This window comes from Schistocerca gregaria, chromosome 1 (assembly GCF_023897955.1).
Source record: "Schistocerca gregaria isolate iqSchGreg1 chromosome 1, iqSchGreg1.2, whole genome shotgun sequence".
NCBI classification, from domain to species: domain Eukaryota; kingdom Metazoa; phylum Arthropoda; class Insecta; order Orthoptera; family Acrididae; genus Schistocerca; species Schistocerca gregaria.
The window spans coordinates 524,193,376-524,210,431 of record NC_064920.1 but is presented as its reverse complement, the minus strand read 5'-3'; the positions used below and the strand labels follow the sequence as shown (position 1 = coordinate 524,210,431).

At 45.6% G+C, this 17,056-nt stretch overlaps 1 protein-coding gene across 1 annotated transcript in view; it reads right to left on the bottom strand.

The window, feature by feature from the left end:
* LOC126356728 (uncharacterized) overlaps positions 1 to 17,056 on the bottom strand; it is an 80,340-nt gene that overhangs the window by 5,560 nt on the left and 57,724 nt on the right. The window contains 2 exon segments of the mRNA XM_050007396.1: positions 8,127 to 8,282; positions 11,742 to 11,855. Coding sequence (XP_049863353.1) covers positions 8,127 to 8,282; positions 11,742 to 11,855 — 270 coding nt within the window.

The window sequence follows — 17,056 nt, the reverse complement described above, 5'->3', positions numbered from 1 at the left end:
CATCATGGTGTGGGGAGCGATCTCCTACACTGGCCATACACCTCTGGTGATCGTCGAGGGGACACTGAATAGTGCACGGTACATCCAAACCGTCATCGAACCCATCGTTCTACCATTCCTAGACCGGCAAGGGAACTTGCTGTTCCAACAGGACAATGCACATCCGCATGTATCCCGTGCCACCCAACGTGCTCTAGAAGGTGTAAGTCAACTACCCTGGGCAGCAAGATCTCCGGATCTGTCCCCCATTGAGCATGTTTGGGATTGGATGAAGCGTCGTCTCACGCGGTCTGCAGGTCCAGCACGAACGCTGGTCCAACTAAGGGGCCAGGTGGAAATGGCATGGCAAGCCGTTCCACAGGACTACATCCAGCATCTCTACGATCGTCTCCATGGGAAAATAGCAGCCTGCATTGCTGCGAAAGGTGGATATCCACTGTACTAGTGCCGACATTGTACATGCTCTGTTGCCTGTGTCTATGTGCCTGTGGTTCTGTCAGTGTGATCATGTGGTGTATCTGACCGCAGGAATGTGTCAAAAATGTTTCCCCTTCCTGGGACAATGAATTCACGGTGTTCTTATTTTAATTTCCAGGAGTGTACATGACTGAGGGAAGTATGATTGTCCGTGGACTTTACACGGTACAGAGAGTGGCACACTCGAATGGCGAGGCTCGGGGTGCAGGCCCACGCTGGAGCAAAGAGACCCCTAGTGAGTATCCAGGTCCATACCCTCGCACATTCCACTTCCACGCTTTCCAATGCCATATCGCCCTCCCCCTCCCCAGGGGTTGAAACGCCCTGGACAGTGCTGTAGTAGGTGGAAGGAGGGAATGGAGGGAGACCCTCTGTCGTTGACTGCCAGTGGTGGGTTAGGAGGGCAGTCCATGGAATCCATCAAAAAGTCACTTTAGGGCAGGGCATCTCACAGCAAGTCTGATACTTGTGGAAACAAGTGCCAGCATGTTGGCTGGGAGCCGGTGGTCTTTGGCAGTGGGGCCAATTCGAGGACCTCGTGCTCACGAAAAGGGAGTGGAGGGTTGGGGGATATGAGGTGCATGAAGGGGTAAGAAGCTGGAGCTGGTTATTGTGGCAGTGCTCGAGCTGCTTCTGTGTCTCTACTGATATCAAATGCCGACCATAGATTGTGACGACTGTAGTGGGAGTCCAAGCATCTTTCCCCCCGTGTGAGAGTGCCCACACAGCCATACTGTAATGCTGAGAGGTTCTGAAGTGGGTCTCAGAAGGTGGTGGCGTCAGCAAATGGAGCAGTGTCAATGGTTGTCGCCCATGGAGGAGGTCAGATGGACCATGACCATAAATTGGCGTGGTGATAAGTTCTCAGGAATAAGGTGAGGGCTGACATGGTGGGAGAACAGCTTCTGTCAGCAGTTGTTTAAATGCCCTGACCAGTATTTCAGCTGTGGCATTGGAGAACAGATGGAAAGGAGGGGTGCAGATGTCTTTGATACCATTGGCCTCACAAAATGCATAGAAGGAGGCTGAGAGGAGTTGGGGGTCATTATCGGAGACCAAGGTACAAGGCAGGCCTTCAATGGTGAGAACTGAGCCAAGGCCATGAGTGTTTCATCAGTCATGGTGGACAGTATGAGCACCACATATGGGTATCTGGAGTATACATCCACAATTAATAACCATGAGTTCCAACCATGGGGCCGCAAAATTGAGGTGGATGCAGTACAGTGCTGGTGAGGCATGGGCCATGGTGCAAATGAATGCAATGCGCTGGCCTATTGGGGGCACACTGTGCACCTACAGACAAAGTGTTAGATGTCGCTATCGATACTGGGCCAATAAATATGCTGGGAAGCCAACGCCTTCATATGGAACATCACCCAGTCTCAGTAGTGTAGCAAGCTTAGGCTGCCGTTGAGTAAATTGGGCTGGATGATCACCTGATAGGGATCCGCCTCTGTGGTCAACAGGACTAGTGCCACAACTGAGGGCTTGTGTCCGAGGTACCACCAGGGGATCAATTCAATTTTCAACTTGTGAGTTAGATATGTGGGCCAACCACGGGTCACATAGTGGAGAACCTACTTCATAATGGGGCCTCGGCATGTGACAGAGGCGACCTGTGCAGCCATGATGGGGAATCCATCCAGTGTATCTTGGCAGGCTATATCAATGTGAAAGCAGAGGACTTGCTGATCAATTCCTGTGGGGAGACTTGACAAGGCATCTGCGTTGGAGTGTTGATTATTGGATAACATAGTGTAATTGTGTAAGAACAGTGCCCAGTTCTGAAGACGTTGAGCAGTTGAGCCAGAGAAGCGTGTGGTTGGGCCGAATAGGGTAACCAAAGGCATGTGATTAGTGAAGACAGTGAATTTACCCTAAACAGGAAAATGTGAAACATTTTAACAACATACACAATCTCCAGAACCTTTTTCTCAATCTGAGAATAGTTCCTCTGTGCTGGGGATAGTGTCTTGGACGCATATGCAATGGGTTGTTCTGAGCTATCCTCATTACTTTGAGCCAGGACTGCCCCAGTACCATTGGCCGAAGCGTCGGCCGCCACAACCAAGTGGCTACCTGGAGAGAAGGGAGTAAGGCAATCGGCGGACTTGAGCATTGCTTTCAGGTCAAGGAAATCTTGATCATAGGTAGGGGTCCTAGTGAAAAGCACCCCTTTGCAACACAGTCCATTCAGGGGCTGTGTAACGTCAGCAGCCTGGGGTAAAAACTTTAAGTAGTAGATCGTTGCCCAAAGAAGCCTGGAGGTCAGATAAATTCTTGCGGCAGGGAAGGGAGTTAATGGCCTCGATGTTGCGATCTGATGGACGAATGGTATCTTTACTGAGCCAGCGCCCTAGGTATTCGACTTTTCTTTTCCAGCTGACAGACTAAACTGCGGCCTACAGGGCGTGAAATAAGGGACGGAAATTTTGCAAGTGATTGTGGTGTGTACGGCCAGTGACCTAGACGTCAACAAGAGAATTGATACAACCCAGAACTGGTCGTGTGAGCTGCTCCACGTACCCCCAGAAAATGGCTGGCGCTGAGGAAATACCAAATTGAAAGCGTTCATATTTATGTAATCCAAAAGGCTTGTTGATGATTCGTCATCTAAGGGTAATTGGTTCTAAGCATCCGCCAGGTCGATCTTAGAGAAGCACTCGCGAAGTGCATGTTTGGCAAGGTCTTCCTGCCAGGGAATGAGTAAGTTTCCACCAGGGACTGTGCATTGTTTGTAACTCCGCATTTCCTCACATAGGCGAAGGGAGACATTGGGCTTCCTGATCATCACTAAAGGGGTCACCCAAGCACTCGCTTTCATGGGCTTGATAATGCCAGCACCCTGCAGTCGATCGAGCTCTTGCTTGACTGCCGGATGTAAGGCCACTGGTATAGGTCAAGCTCGGAAGAACCATGGCTGAGCTTCTGAAGAGAGAGCAATGTGTGCATGGAAGTCTAAAGCGCACCCTAAGTCAGACTGAAACAGAGAGGCATAGGTCGTTCACAGATCGTCGAGGTCCTGGAATGGGACAGCAGTAGAAACAGCCTTAACTTCGTCAGATATCGAAAAGCCAAACAGTGTGAAAGCAGCGAGTTTTGAATTGCTTGGATCCGAGGGTTGGTCAACCACTAGTAAGGTCAAGAGCAGGGAGACGCGTTTATAAGTGCCCAGAACCGAGAACTGCCCATGAAGTGTGATACGACTGTCACCGAACACGACGAATGGCCGAGAGGTGGGAGACAGCTCTGGGGTACCCAGGTGTGTATACGAAGACAGATTAAACAAGGAAACGGTTGCCCCCGTATTGACCTGGATACGGACGGCCACGTTAAAAATGCGGAGTATGAGAAACAACTTGCACATCAATGGGGCGTCCAGTGGGGTGACTGATTGCAGCATGTGCACAGGATCATTATGCTCTGTGGGTGATGAGAGGCTGCCTCCAGATCAGAGATGGCCATTGTCTGACACAGTGTGCACGTCTTCCCCCGATGGGGACAGTCTGCCCGAGGGTAGGATGACGAGCACCCTGTGTAACATGGAAGTGACCCACTCTACTGCTGATGTGGGGCCACCGACGGCTCCGAGAGCCATAGAGACGTCGGACAAGGAGGAGTCACGAAGGCATTGTTCTCTGTGGGCTGTACCTGCCGACGGCGCGAGGGAGGCACCTGCACCGAGGACTCTACTGCTGCCACCTGCGGCCTCGTCATGAGACGCTCGTTCACCACTTATGTGAAGGAGTGGGCGATGCGTAGAATATAGGGGTTGTGTAGATCCAACGCAGATGTCCGGATCTATGAAACCTGTGCATTGAAAGACAACGTCGCGAATCAAGGAGTCTGAATACAACGCCTTGCAATGCTGATTACTGCAAGTGAAGTCACATCTGCGGCTGAGACCCTTCAAGTCCGTGACCCAAGATCGGTATGACTGACTGGGCCGTTCATGGTACTGGTGGAACTCAAGCCAAGGCGCCGCCTCATGGAATCGCTAGTCAGAAGCACAAATATTTCGTTATAGGAGAGAGTCATGGGGTCTGACAACGGTAGAAACTTGCGAAGCAAAAAGAACGTATCTCGTTATGCCCAGAACAAGAAAATAAAATTTTTGTAGGGAGTCATCTGTGATCTGAAATTCCCTGAAATGTTGTTTCAAACGTTCGAAGTAGGTTTCACAGTCTTCCTTAGCGTCGTTAAAGGACGGAAGCGACGGCTGACGTTGGTAAGCATCAGAAAGCAGGACACCTGTGAACTGGTGTGGTAGGGCATCCGATGCTGTGACTCTCATCATTAGCAAGGACTGTGTAAGACGTTCTAGGTAAATTGTTAGTTTTTTCGGCTGTGCCGTTTTCACCGCATGATACATTGTTTCTTCCCGAGGAACGTAACTTTTACTGTCTGCTTTACTATCATTGTTGTTGACCGTAGTACGACAGACGGAAATACAAATTTGGACATCGGTCAACATGCCGCAATTCGCATCACTGCCATTATGTAAGCAAGCACCTACGTAACTATCGCGTACATCCGAACAACCAGGAATATTTGCTGACACTTCAAGGAATTCATTGGTGTTGAGAGCTAAATAAACTTCAGTAATGAAATCACAAACTGCGGGTCTTGCTGTTTCCAATGACTTCAGGATCTGTAATACAATACCTCGATAGCAATATGATACAGCCATAAAAAACAAATCTGATAATTATCGGTTTCAGTACAGAAATCACAAGAACTTTTTTCTTCCATTAATTTACTCAGTAGCCGTCATCTGTAAACATGTTTGATATTTTCCAGTAAACCTCGGTGTATCGGTTGCAGAAGAGCCGTTACGCTAGGACAGAGCTGGAAGCTAGGGACTGGTAAAAAGCAAACAGAGAAATGAATCCGGATGAACCTGAAATCTTTATTTATGGGGTGCCGGATGTACGAGGCTCTTGTGTATTGTAAATTGTCCTTGATGTCCTGGATGATAACACGGCGACAGAGCTCAGGTCCGATTTTATCCCAGATATTTTTTAACATGGACATATCTGTGAATTGTACTGGCCACGTGAGAACCTTATCAACACGATTACCATTCTTAAGACACGTATCATGTGTAGATGAGCATTATCCTATCGAAAAATTACACCACTATAATGTCTCATTAGTAATTTAACATGCGGATGCTGGATATCCATGACGCACTACTACGAAGTCTCAAAAATTACCATCCGTGACCTGAAGTCACACCCAAAGGCCACCACCATCAGCGCGCCAGGAGTAACATCATTGTGAATTTACAAAACAATGAAAGAATTGGACCTCTCTCCAGGTCGCCGCCATACTCGCCAAGAGTGGTCATCCAGGATACCGCAAAGACACGATTCAGCGCAGAATATGGCACCATTATGCACCTATGCCTCCCCATCACGGCACCGCCCCAAAGAGAGCTATTTGTGTTCTGTTAACTGATTAACTGTATCCTATACGTTTAACGTAAAAACCCTAATCCGTCTTCTGCTAGTTGCCCATCAATGGTGCAGAACGGCACATAATATTGCAGGAAATTCAGTACCAGTTCATGGATTTCACACACAGATGTGAAGGAGTTACGATGTGTTTGGTGCGCAGTCCTTCCTTGTCGTGGTCAGAACTAGTGACCAGAACCTTGATGACAAGTATACCTGGACTTGCGTTTCCATGGAATTCGGCACTGTGACATTGACAGATACGAATGTGCCGTAGATCTTGATATTGAACGATACGTCATCCAGTCAGAGGGAAACCCACAATGAATGCCCCTTCAACTTCTGTCAGATGCCGATAACGCTGTCTCACCATAGTACGCAGTCTCTCTTTGCGATCACTCAACATCTGACACAGTTCAGGCCCCCTCTACACCCTAGTATACCTGGCAAGAAGAACAATACGAATAACACTAAAGCACTCCTATACCATTCTACTTGACACTGAGGATCGTAGCTATAACCCTTTACATCCCACCGATTGTGTGTATGTACACGATGCTGCATTGACCTCCAGTCACGTGTTGTAGGTGCTTTACATTTTTTGTCAGGTAATATATACGCAGGGTGTCTGTCCTAAGAGTCAGCAGGCGCATTTTCTCTGGTGTTTCGACAGATATTTACCATTTTGTTCCTGTAGTCATTTCAAACAAATATTCCTCATAACGCATATCATGTGATGTCCAGTTACAATGAAAAGCACAGGTTTAATTTGCAGTTACAAAGCAAATGATTTTTAAAGCGCAATTTCATATGCTGATTCGATAGAGAGATTTCAAATTGGCCTAGTACGGTATTCGTTTTAACCATATGTATTAACAGCAACAGAAAAACACGAAAAATAAGAACTCCAAAAGCGACTACCATGCCACTGTGGCCCACGCTGACTGCTGCTGCCATGCAGCAACGCTCCTCAGTCGCAACAGGAGTACAGGGTATTCTCCGTGTTTATCAGTTGGTGTTAGTATATGTGAATAAAACGAGTATCGCACTAGACTTATTTGGCACCACTTTATCTAATGGGCATCTAAAATTCCGATTTAAACATCATTTTCCTTGTAACAGGAAACAAACTGACGCTAGCTGCCGACACTGGGAGTTAGATGAAGGACTTGATAACAGCGTTTGTTTATGCTGACTCCAGCATCACACCTCAGCAATGAAACTGCGCATACCTGTTGGAACACCAGAGAAAATTCTCCTGACAACCCTTGGGAGAGACACATGGTATATTCTTAGTGTCGTTCTAGAGGTTACTTCTTTGAAACATAGCTACACACACCGGTATATTTTATTTCTGAAATTTTTCTTGCCGCTGGGCTTTGTATTTTGAATCTAAAGATGCGGGTGGTAGTGGGAAGACTTCAGACCAATAATGATCTATGGCTGCTGACAGCCACTCTTAGAAATGAGAAAGCCGTTTTGTGTATGCATTGCAGAAACTCTTATCGTGAATAGTAAATGCTTTGTACTGCACTCTCGGCTTTTTTGGTTCAAAATGAGTGGAGAAAAAATTCCAGAATCTTCATAGAAACAATGAACAGTTTTCGTAAAAAGATTTTTAGACAACTCAGATCATCAAGGTAGCTAATATTGTCGAAAACTATTGCTTTTGGTAATTAATAAGGAATCAGATTAGTAGGCATCATCTGTCAACAAGTGATTGCCAAAACATGTTCGAATGTTCAAATGTGTGAAATTTTATGGGACTTAACTGCTAAGGTCATCAGTCCCTAAGCTTGCACACTACTTAACCTAAATTATCCTAAGGTCAAATACACACACCCACGCCCGAGGGAAGACTCGAAACTCCACCGGGATCAGCCGCACAGTCCACGACTGCAGCGCCCTAGACCGCTCGGAAAACATGTTCAAACGTTCGTTCTTTCGATGTGTCATTCCACTTCTCTGCCAATGTTCCGTAAGAAGCACGTGGCTAATGTGTTTTATCGATGTTGTTTGGGACAGTCAGTGCTTGTGTCCCGAACAACGCGTCCTCCGCAACAGCCTAGACCTAGATGGTGCCTGCTATCTCTGCTCACCCCCTGAAACCAGTGAGGAGAATTTCGGCAAGTAGCACATTCTCAGCGGCGTGACTCCACACGAAATGCTGCTCAGCACATGTTCACTAACCTGTAACAGCATCTGCTTGGACAGTTTGCAGGTCTTCCCGACAATGATCTCTGTCGGCTGCATAGCTCGCACCATGAAGATGAGCAGGTTACGTTTGAAACGAATGTCACAATCTGTCCAACCACATTCGAAGGCGGAGATGACCAGTTTTTCGCTCTGAAACACAATCACTTCTGTCTTTATGATAATAATTTTTGTTTCAGCACAATGTAGTGACAACTATTAACTGTATTACTTTAGAATTCCAAGTTATGTTGACGTGGCTGCTCATATTATTACTGTATTCTCTTCTGATAGCTGCATCATCGCCACTTACATGTTGGGACAATAATTACATTCTTATGTAAGATACAGCTACAACGTTCGATGAATATGTACAGCAAAGAAAACAGAAGATGCGGCCAATATTATATAAACCTTTAAAATTATCCTAACGAGAGACCCTTGATGCAACGTTTATAGAGATGCTAGAAACTAAGCGGAGATTTCGTTAAGAATAGATAAAAGCATTGATATGGCTCGCTTTTGATATCGTTTATTTACGCAGAATGCATTTTTTTAGGTTTCCTTAAGGAAAAAGAAGAATTAGTCAGTTGCCACTACCGGAAGTGTGATTGTCCGCGAACAGTTGCGTGACGCTTAATCAAGAGGTTACGTATACTTTCCACTGCACTGCGGATAGAGTAGAAGTGCAGTAGACCCGCCTTTTGTGAATTTTACATCTCCGGCCAAAAGCATTTGATGCATGCCGCCACTCCTTTAAAAACTGCCTTACCTCATTTGACGTTTAGTTATAAGCTGTAGTGTTAATGTCCTGCTGCGTCTGAAAAAGGTAAATGAATCTTTGATGTTCTGTAGATAATTCAATGATGGACATACTTGTATTCCAGTGAACACAGTTCCTGCGGTTGTCTGTTGGACTATGGATAGAATAGGCACCAAACCTGTGATGGCTGTCGAAAAAATGCCCATCGGTTAAACATATCAATGATATCTCTATTTTTGCCTATGCTATGATCAACTCATCCATTAGTTTTTATGGCTCAAATTAAGAATAAATTCCTGTTTAAGTAAATTTGTAAGAAAAAAATATGGGTAATACTGTTCCTCTCCAAATGCACCAATATCAGTCTGCTACGCAATGACTGAGTTACATCTCTTGCAGTGAAAGGGGCGAGGGAGGGGAGAAGTAGTATTAATTTCGTGAAGGAGGGGTAGCATGAGAGATGAAGCGATAAACCTCAAAACTATTAGAAAAATATGTTTATTAATCATCAAAAAAAATGATACGGTGACTTGATAGTAGGTACATGCAACCTTCAATGTTCTTAATGGAGAGTATATTATATGTATGATATTTGTATATATTATTGTACTTTACCCCTGGTAACGTTCAGTTATATGCAAATACTTCCTACATTTACATCTTAAGAGGTTTTACACTCCTGGAAATGGAAAAAAGAACACATTGACACCGGTGTGTCAGACCCACCATACTTGATCCGGACACTGCGAGAGGGTTGTACAAGCAATGATCACACGCACGGCACAGCGGACACAACAGGAACCGCGGTGTTGGCCGTCGAATGGCGCTAGCTGCACAGCATTTGTGCACCGCCGCCGTCAGTGTCAGCCAGTTTGCCATTGCATACGGAGCTCCATCGCAGTCGTTAACACTGGTAGCATGCCGCGACAGCGTGGACGTGAACCGTATGTGCAGTTGACGGACTTTGAGCGAGGGCGTATAGTAGGCATGCGGGAGGCCGGGTGGACGTACCACCGAATTGCTCAACACGTGGTGCGTGAGGTCTCCACAGTACATCGATGTTGTCGCCAGTGGTCGGCGGAAGGTGCACGTGCCCGTCGACCTGGGACCGGACCGCAGCGACGCACGGATGCACGCCAACACCGTAGGATCCTACGCAGTGCCCTAGGGGACCGCACCGCCACTTCCCAGCAAATTAGGGACACTGTTGCTCCTGGGGTATCGGCGAGGACCATTCGCAACCGTCTCCATGAAGCTGGGCTACGGTCCCACACACCGTTAGGCCGTCTTCCGCTCACGCCCCAACATCGTGCAGCCCGCCTCCAGTGGTGTCGCGACAGGCGTGGATGGAGGGACGAATGGAGACGTGCCGTCTTCAGCAATGAGAGTCGCTTCTGCCTTGGTGCCAATGATGGTCGTATGCGTGTTTGGCGCCGTGCAGGTGAGCGCCACAATCAGGACTGCATACGACCGAGGCACACAGGGCCAACACCCGGCATCATGGTGTGGGGAGCGATCTCCTACACTGGCCGTACACCTCTGGTGATCGTCGAGGAGACACTGAATAGTGCACGGTACATCCAAACCGTCATCGAACCCATCGTTCTACCATTCCTAGACCGGCAAGGGAACTTGCTGTTCCAACAGGACAATGCACGTCCGCATGTATCCCGTGCCACCCAACGTGCTCTAGAAGGTGTAAGTCAACTACCCTGGCCAGCAAGATCTCCGGATCTGTCCCCCATTGAGCATGTTTGGGATTGGATGAAGCGTCGTCTCACGCGGTCTGCACGTCCAGCACGAACGCTGGTCCAACTGAGGCGCCAGGTGGAAATGGCATGGCACGCCGTTCCACAGGACTACATCCAGCATCTCTACGATCGTCTCCATGGGAGAATAGCAGCCTGCATTGCTGCGAAAGGTGGATATACACTGTACTAGTGCCGACATTGTGCATGCTCTGTTGCCTGTGACTATGTGCCTGTGGTTCTGTCAGTGTGATCATGTGATGTGTCTGACCCCAGGAATGTGTCAATGAAGTTTCCCCTTCCTGGGACAATGAATTCACGGTTTCTTATTTCAATTTCGAGGAGTGTATATTGGCTGGCAACACGGGGAAGAAAATAACACAGGTATAATGCTAATAGAAATTTGTAGAACCTACAACAATGTGGAATTTCCAGTTGCAAGAAGAATAGTGTCGAGTACTCGTAGTTTTGTGATTTTAACAGTGATTATGGGCGCAACTGTTATTATTCATTGTCCTTTAAATTTTATGACCTCCTTCGAAATGAAACAGAACAGCTACAACCTGAGTGTGGCAGGTCACCATATATTCCGGGTCGTGAAAACAATATTTTTATTTATTTTTTTATTTTTTTGAGACGAGGATTGAGTGGAAGGGATTTGTTCACCTCTTTTCCTTTCTGGGCACGCCCTTACTATCATGTATTGGGTTTTCTTGAAGTTGTCTCCCCTTATCTTGTTGAGTATGAATTCGAACTTGTTGCATAACCTACTAGCCACGTGTCTCTCCATGGGCATTCATTATAATCTGGGTCGTATAAGACTTGTGCGTGAAGTTATATCCCTAAACGCTGTGACATTGTTAATCAAGTTCGGTATTATTAATACTGGTAGCTGTATCCTATTTTCAAACGCATACATGCAACAACCAAGCACAGTCCCCGAGGCGAAAATTGTACTTGTTGTTGTCTGTCTATTACTAACCATGAGTAGGTTTAAATGCGAGTTTCCAAGGGAATTACTGGAACAATTTAGTGTCTTCTGAAGCTAGTATCACACAACTATGAAACTTTTTATATCAACGTAGAATATTACCCACCCACCTGATCTGTTATGATGTTGGCAAAAATACAGTACTGCCCAGTTTGGTACAGCAGTGGAGGTATTGCCAACAACATCTTCAGTGCTTTTGTTACGTACTTGTCTCTCTGCAACAACTGTCAGTACCACAATGGTTATGAGTATGTAGACTAATCACTCGCAATATGTCTAGTAATTACAGTTTGTTACGGAACAGTTACAAGTATAAACGGTTTTTACATTAAGGTGAATAGTTTAATTTGTTCCCACGGCTGCAATGGTATACTTAAACTACCCACCACATTTCAGTACAATGCTGTAAACGGAAATTTCTAGCTGAATTTACTTTGGTCTTCTGTCTAACAGCATAAAACCGCAATAGGTTATGCATATTCATAAATGTAGTCCACCTGCACATCAAAGAAATGGTTTTATCGCAATAAACTATTTACTTCGGCTTATTTTGACTGTATTGCACTGAAAGTACCTAGAAGTTGCTGCCATGTTTTTCTGTTTGATGTATACGTATATTATTCCGATTAATTGTAGGATACTTATTCTGAAGACTGTCCTGTTTCCTAAAATAACTGCCTTTGTAACATAGTTAACACATCAACTTCAAGAAATTCTGTACAACATGGATGAATGTAACTACAAATTCCATTCTTACTCTCATCAGTTACTAATTGTATGCAATCGTGTAGTTGAAAATAGAAATGGACCGTCAGTTACCACACTATATACTGGTGGCTGTTAAACAGTATCGAAATACACGGTCATTTGTGTCCATAAACTCTCTGATGGGTTTGGTGTTTGATAATACAAACTTAATGAAAAGTGACTTCATGTATCATCCAGTAACGACTACAAAGAAAAATGACATGTATTTGAACAACACCTTCTTAACGGTTATACTAAAAATTGATACCGGTATCTGGAGCATCTGTTTAATTAAAAAAACTGTTTTTCGTTTCTTTTAGCAGTACATATTTTCCGAATTTTCTGTTTTCCATGGGTAACATAATATTCCACCAATCAATTAATTAACGAAAATTTAGCATTTACTCCTTAGACACTGCTGATATATTTTCTGTTTTCATCCACCTTCTATGAATGACGTAGGCTTAAACGATTCTGTGAACGTTCTCAACATTGATCTTCTTTAGATCCAGATAAAATATTTTGTATGTGCCCTATTGAGAGTAGCTAATTCAGAGGTACTTGGGGTAAGCAAAAATATAGTAACACGAGAAACACAGCACATTACCATGCCTGATACGTTGTAGGAACGCCTTTGGCAATCAAAACAGCTTACAGTCGACTCGGAATGGTTCAAAACAAGTCCTGTATGATTTTCTAGAGAATCGTACACTATTCTTCCTGCAAAATAGTGGCAAGCTCAGTTAATGATCATGCATATGGGTAACTTTCACTCATTCTTGGCTCCACAGTAGACCACAAGGCTCAGTAATATGGAAATCACGTGATTATGATGACCAGGAAAGATCTAATAATTGAGACTCGTGCCCATAAAACAAGTCTTGGACGATGCGAGCTGTTCGAATTGGTACCCTGTCATCTTCGAACATTGCATCACCAGCGGGGAGAAAATATTCTATCATAGACTGGATGTGATAGCCGAGATGATGAAATAACCGTTCGCAGTAAGGTGAGCTTGCAGAATAACCATGGGACCCATGAAATTTAGCGGTGTTATTACACAAATCCTTATCAAATGCCCGTCATGTTTCATTATTGACAGCAAGCACCCTGCGGCGTGGGTCTGGGACGAGGTATGCCACACTTAAACATTGTGAACCGAGACTCATGGGACGAAGTGGCTTTCTTCCATTGCTCCATAGTCCAGGCTATGTGCTTTGGCACCCAAGTTTTCCTCTTATGGGTATTTGTACCACAGATGTGTCGTGTTGTAATTCTAGCTCGCCACGCAGTTCGCATTTTATGGAGCTCCCTTCGTGTTATTTTGGTTCTCGTGGGGTTCGCGAGTGCACCTATCTGTCCTGCAGTGAATTTTACTGTTATCGTCTTGTTATACTTCGTCACAATCCCCTTCTATGACCGCCACTCAGTCCCCAGGGCGGATGATGTTTTACCGCTTTCTTTGTATGCGATCTAAACCTTCGTCTTGAGACACTGAACACTACGGCTGCTTTCGTTGCCGAAGAACCCATCATGTGAGAACCAACAATTTGCCGAAGTTCGAAGTCACTTTACTCCGACATAACGCACTCCGAACACTGTTCTGGACACGACTGATACTTGTAACGTTTTTAAGGCTTTGGATCAGGTGCAGTTAGTTGTCAGATGGAACATCGCAGATTGCAGGCTTAGCTATCATCTGCATCTATGTTCAAGCATGCATTTCTCTCGTCGTTTCGAAATTATTTGTCTTAAATCTTTACTCCTATACTTCAGATCACATTTATTGCAATGTACTACAACCAGTATGTCTTGAGCCACCTAGAAACTTGCAGATGTACCCCCCAATCTAAATACCACTGCGGAAAACGATGGTCGAGAAACACGTCACAAAGCAGTCCGCTACAAGGACACAACACTACAATGCCCGTGGTTTCTTGCCGGTCACCGGTGCGCCACACTGATGCACGCGATCGCGGAAAAAGTGATTCGCACGTTGATGTTCCAAGTCAGTTAAGACAGACCAGTCTCAACTGCCTCCGAAAGCTGCTACGAAAATTAATCTTAGATGAGCTTCATTCTCTTGTTTACATACTTTCGTAGAATCTGTCATGATTCATGGTCTGTGAGTAGATTCAACTGTTGAACAGTGGTCTTAACGTTGACAGATCTTCAGATGGATATTCAAGATGCACGTCACTGGTATCAATATATGGCTGTTTGGTTCGTCACCACGCCTATCATATTCGCTAATTTCAATGTGGCCAGAGGTGACGATTTTTGTGAGGTGATTCATAGAAGCTTCTGATCACAGAGAGTGTTGCGAACCTCTTAGGTCCGTTGAATATGTAGTTGAAATTTCCACCCAAACTTCAGTCGATGGTTGCTCAACGTTCCGGTACGGCTAAAACATCCAAGACAAATACTACGTGGCTGTAAGGACACTTCTTAACTGTTGTCTTTAAGATATCAAGTAGATAACGAAAAATGAGAAACCAATACATTCATACAATAAGAGCTGTTTCATGCCTGCATGTAGTTCAAAGGGTGTGCGTAAAACTAGTACAAAGAAATGGATTCACTATTAGACTACTTATTACTTCTGCATTTACAGGGTGAGTCATAAATGAGGAAAAATATATCGTGCAAATTGTCACACACTGAGCTACAAACATAAATTCGTTTTCCGCATGTTCCTATGTCAATAAATGGCATTGCAATTGAATGGTAAAAATGTTGAAATATGAAGTCGACTTTTGGATATTAGTGTGCGCCGATATTGGCCAAGGGTACCGATCGACAAAGGGGCACAACACGTGAGTGTTATAGCCGCTCACGAGAAGGCGAAGCATGCGACGTCAAGCGACGATTTGCGTAACACTGCGAGCAATGACAGCGCCCTCATTTGTCTCCTACCGGTTACGCTGGCCGGTATTTTGTATCGTGGCTAGTTGGCAGAGGGACAGGAACGTGAGGAGGGGCTGGACAACTGTACATGCAGGTATAATAATATGGTTTTTGTGTCCCAGACTTAGTTTTAAGAAACGAGTACATAGACGTAGAATACAAAATACAACTACTCAGGTTTGTGTCAGTTAATACAAACGAATACAGCAATACAGCTGTACAAATCGAAACTAACATCGAAACACATGACCAGAAGCTGCAATGGGGATTTATAAGTACTGTTCGAAACGATGGCCACGATGTGTGTGGCAAAGTTGAGCTCTTCGCAGGAAGGACTGCTGAACACGATCCTACATATCTGTATCTCTTTGCGCAATATCACAGGCATGTTGTATTCTGCATTGAAGGGTGTTGACATCAATAACCTCTCCTTCATAAATCATAGGTTTCAGATGGCCCTAAAAATGAAATCCAGTGGGTTCAGGTCTGGCGACCTTGCTGGCCATGCTACAGGGCTTCCACATCCGGGAAGGCAGTATCCAGGTGGCGACGCACTGTGCCGCTGAAGTGAGCTGGGGCACCATTCTACGTATGCCACAGGTTCAGAGGCCACACTAACGTCTTACAACAATTCCGGTAATGTAGCATCCACGAAACGCAGATACCGCTCTCCTGTAAGCCTTAGTTATGACACACCTATGAGATGGTGATCAATAATACCACATCAGATATTGACACCGCATCGTTGTTGGTACCTTTGGACCACTGTGCTGTGGGGGGTTTTCTTCCGCCCACTCGTGCAAATTATGCGAATTCACTGTACCATCCTTCGTGAAATACGCTTCTTCGGTGAACAGTGTTGTTCGTGAAAAATGCTGGGCGTGGGTCTGACGCCGTGGAATAAAGTTGCACAAGTCTACCCTCCTCTGGTAGTCTTCCAGTTCAAAAATGGCTCTGAGCACTATGGGACTTAACATCTGAGATCAGCAGTCCACTAGAACTTAGAACTATTTAAACCTAACCTAAGGACACCACATACATCCATGCCTGAGGTAGGATTCTAACCTGCGACCGTAGCGGTCGCGCGGTTTCAGACTGAAGCGCCTAGAGCCACTCGGCCAAACCGGCCGGCTTAGTCTTCCGGAAATAATGCCTGTAGCTTCTGCATGCGAAATGGATGGTAATGGTTTCTATGGAGTACTTGCATAACAGTAGATTGTGACATTCCGACCGCAGTGGCGATGGACCTGGTGTTTATTGTTCAGTCCTCCACAACAGTTTGTAACACCTTTTCTTCGTCTTCCGCACTGTACATCGACTGTCGGCCACGACCGCTAAATCCTGGAGGTGCTACACATGCACCATACCCCCTCAAGCGGCTGTCCACGAGTAAAAAATTTTTTGCGGATGGAAGGCCCTGGCTAGAATACCTCTCGTGACACAGTTGCCTTGCAACGTCAGCCCTTCCATCTGCAAGCCGGTAGGTGAGGTGGATGTCGGCGTATTCCTAGTCTCTGGAATCTGCCATGGTAGTGCAGTAACACTGTGACGCGGCCGTTAATAGCTGTCGACACGGCGAATATCGGGCAGAGTGAGCAGCGCAGAGGTGTTGTAAACGCATCATGCAAGCCGCGGTTTTACATCCACCGTTTAACACTCTTTCCGCTTACTGGACACATATTCCCTAACATGGGACTGTACACTCCGATACCGCCGGCAACGTGTGACTCACAAGTTCCGATACAACTTCACATACATTACGATGGGATTT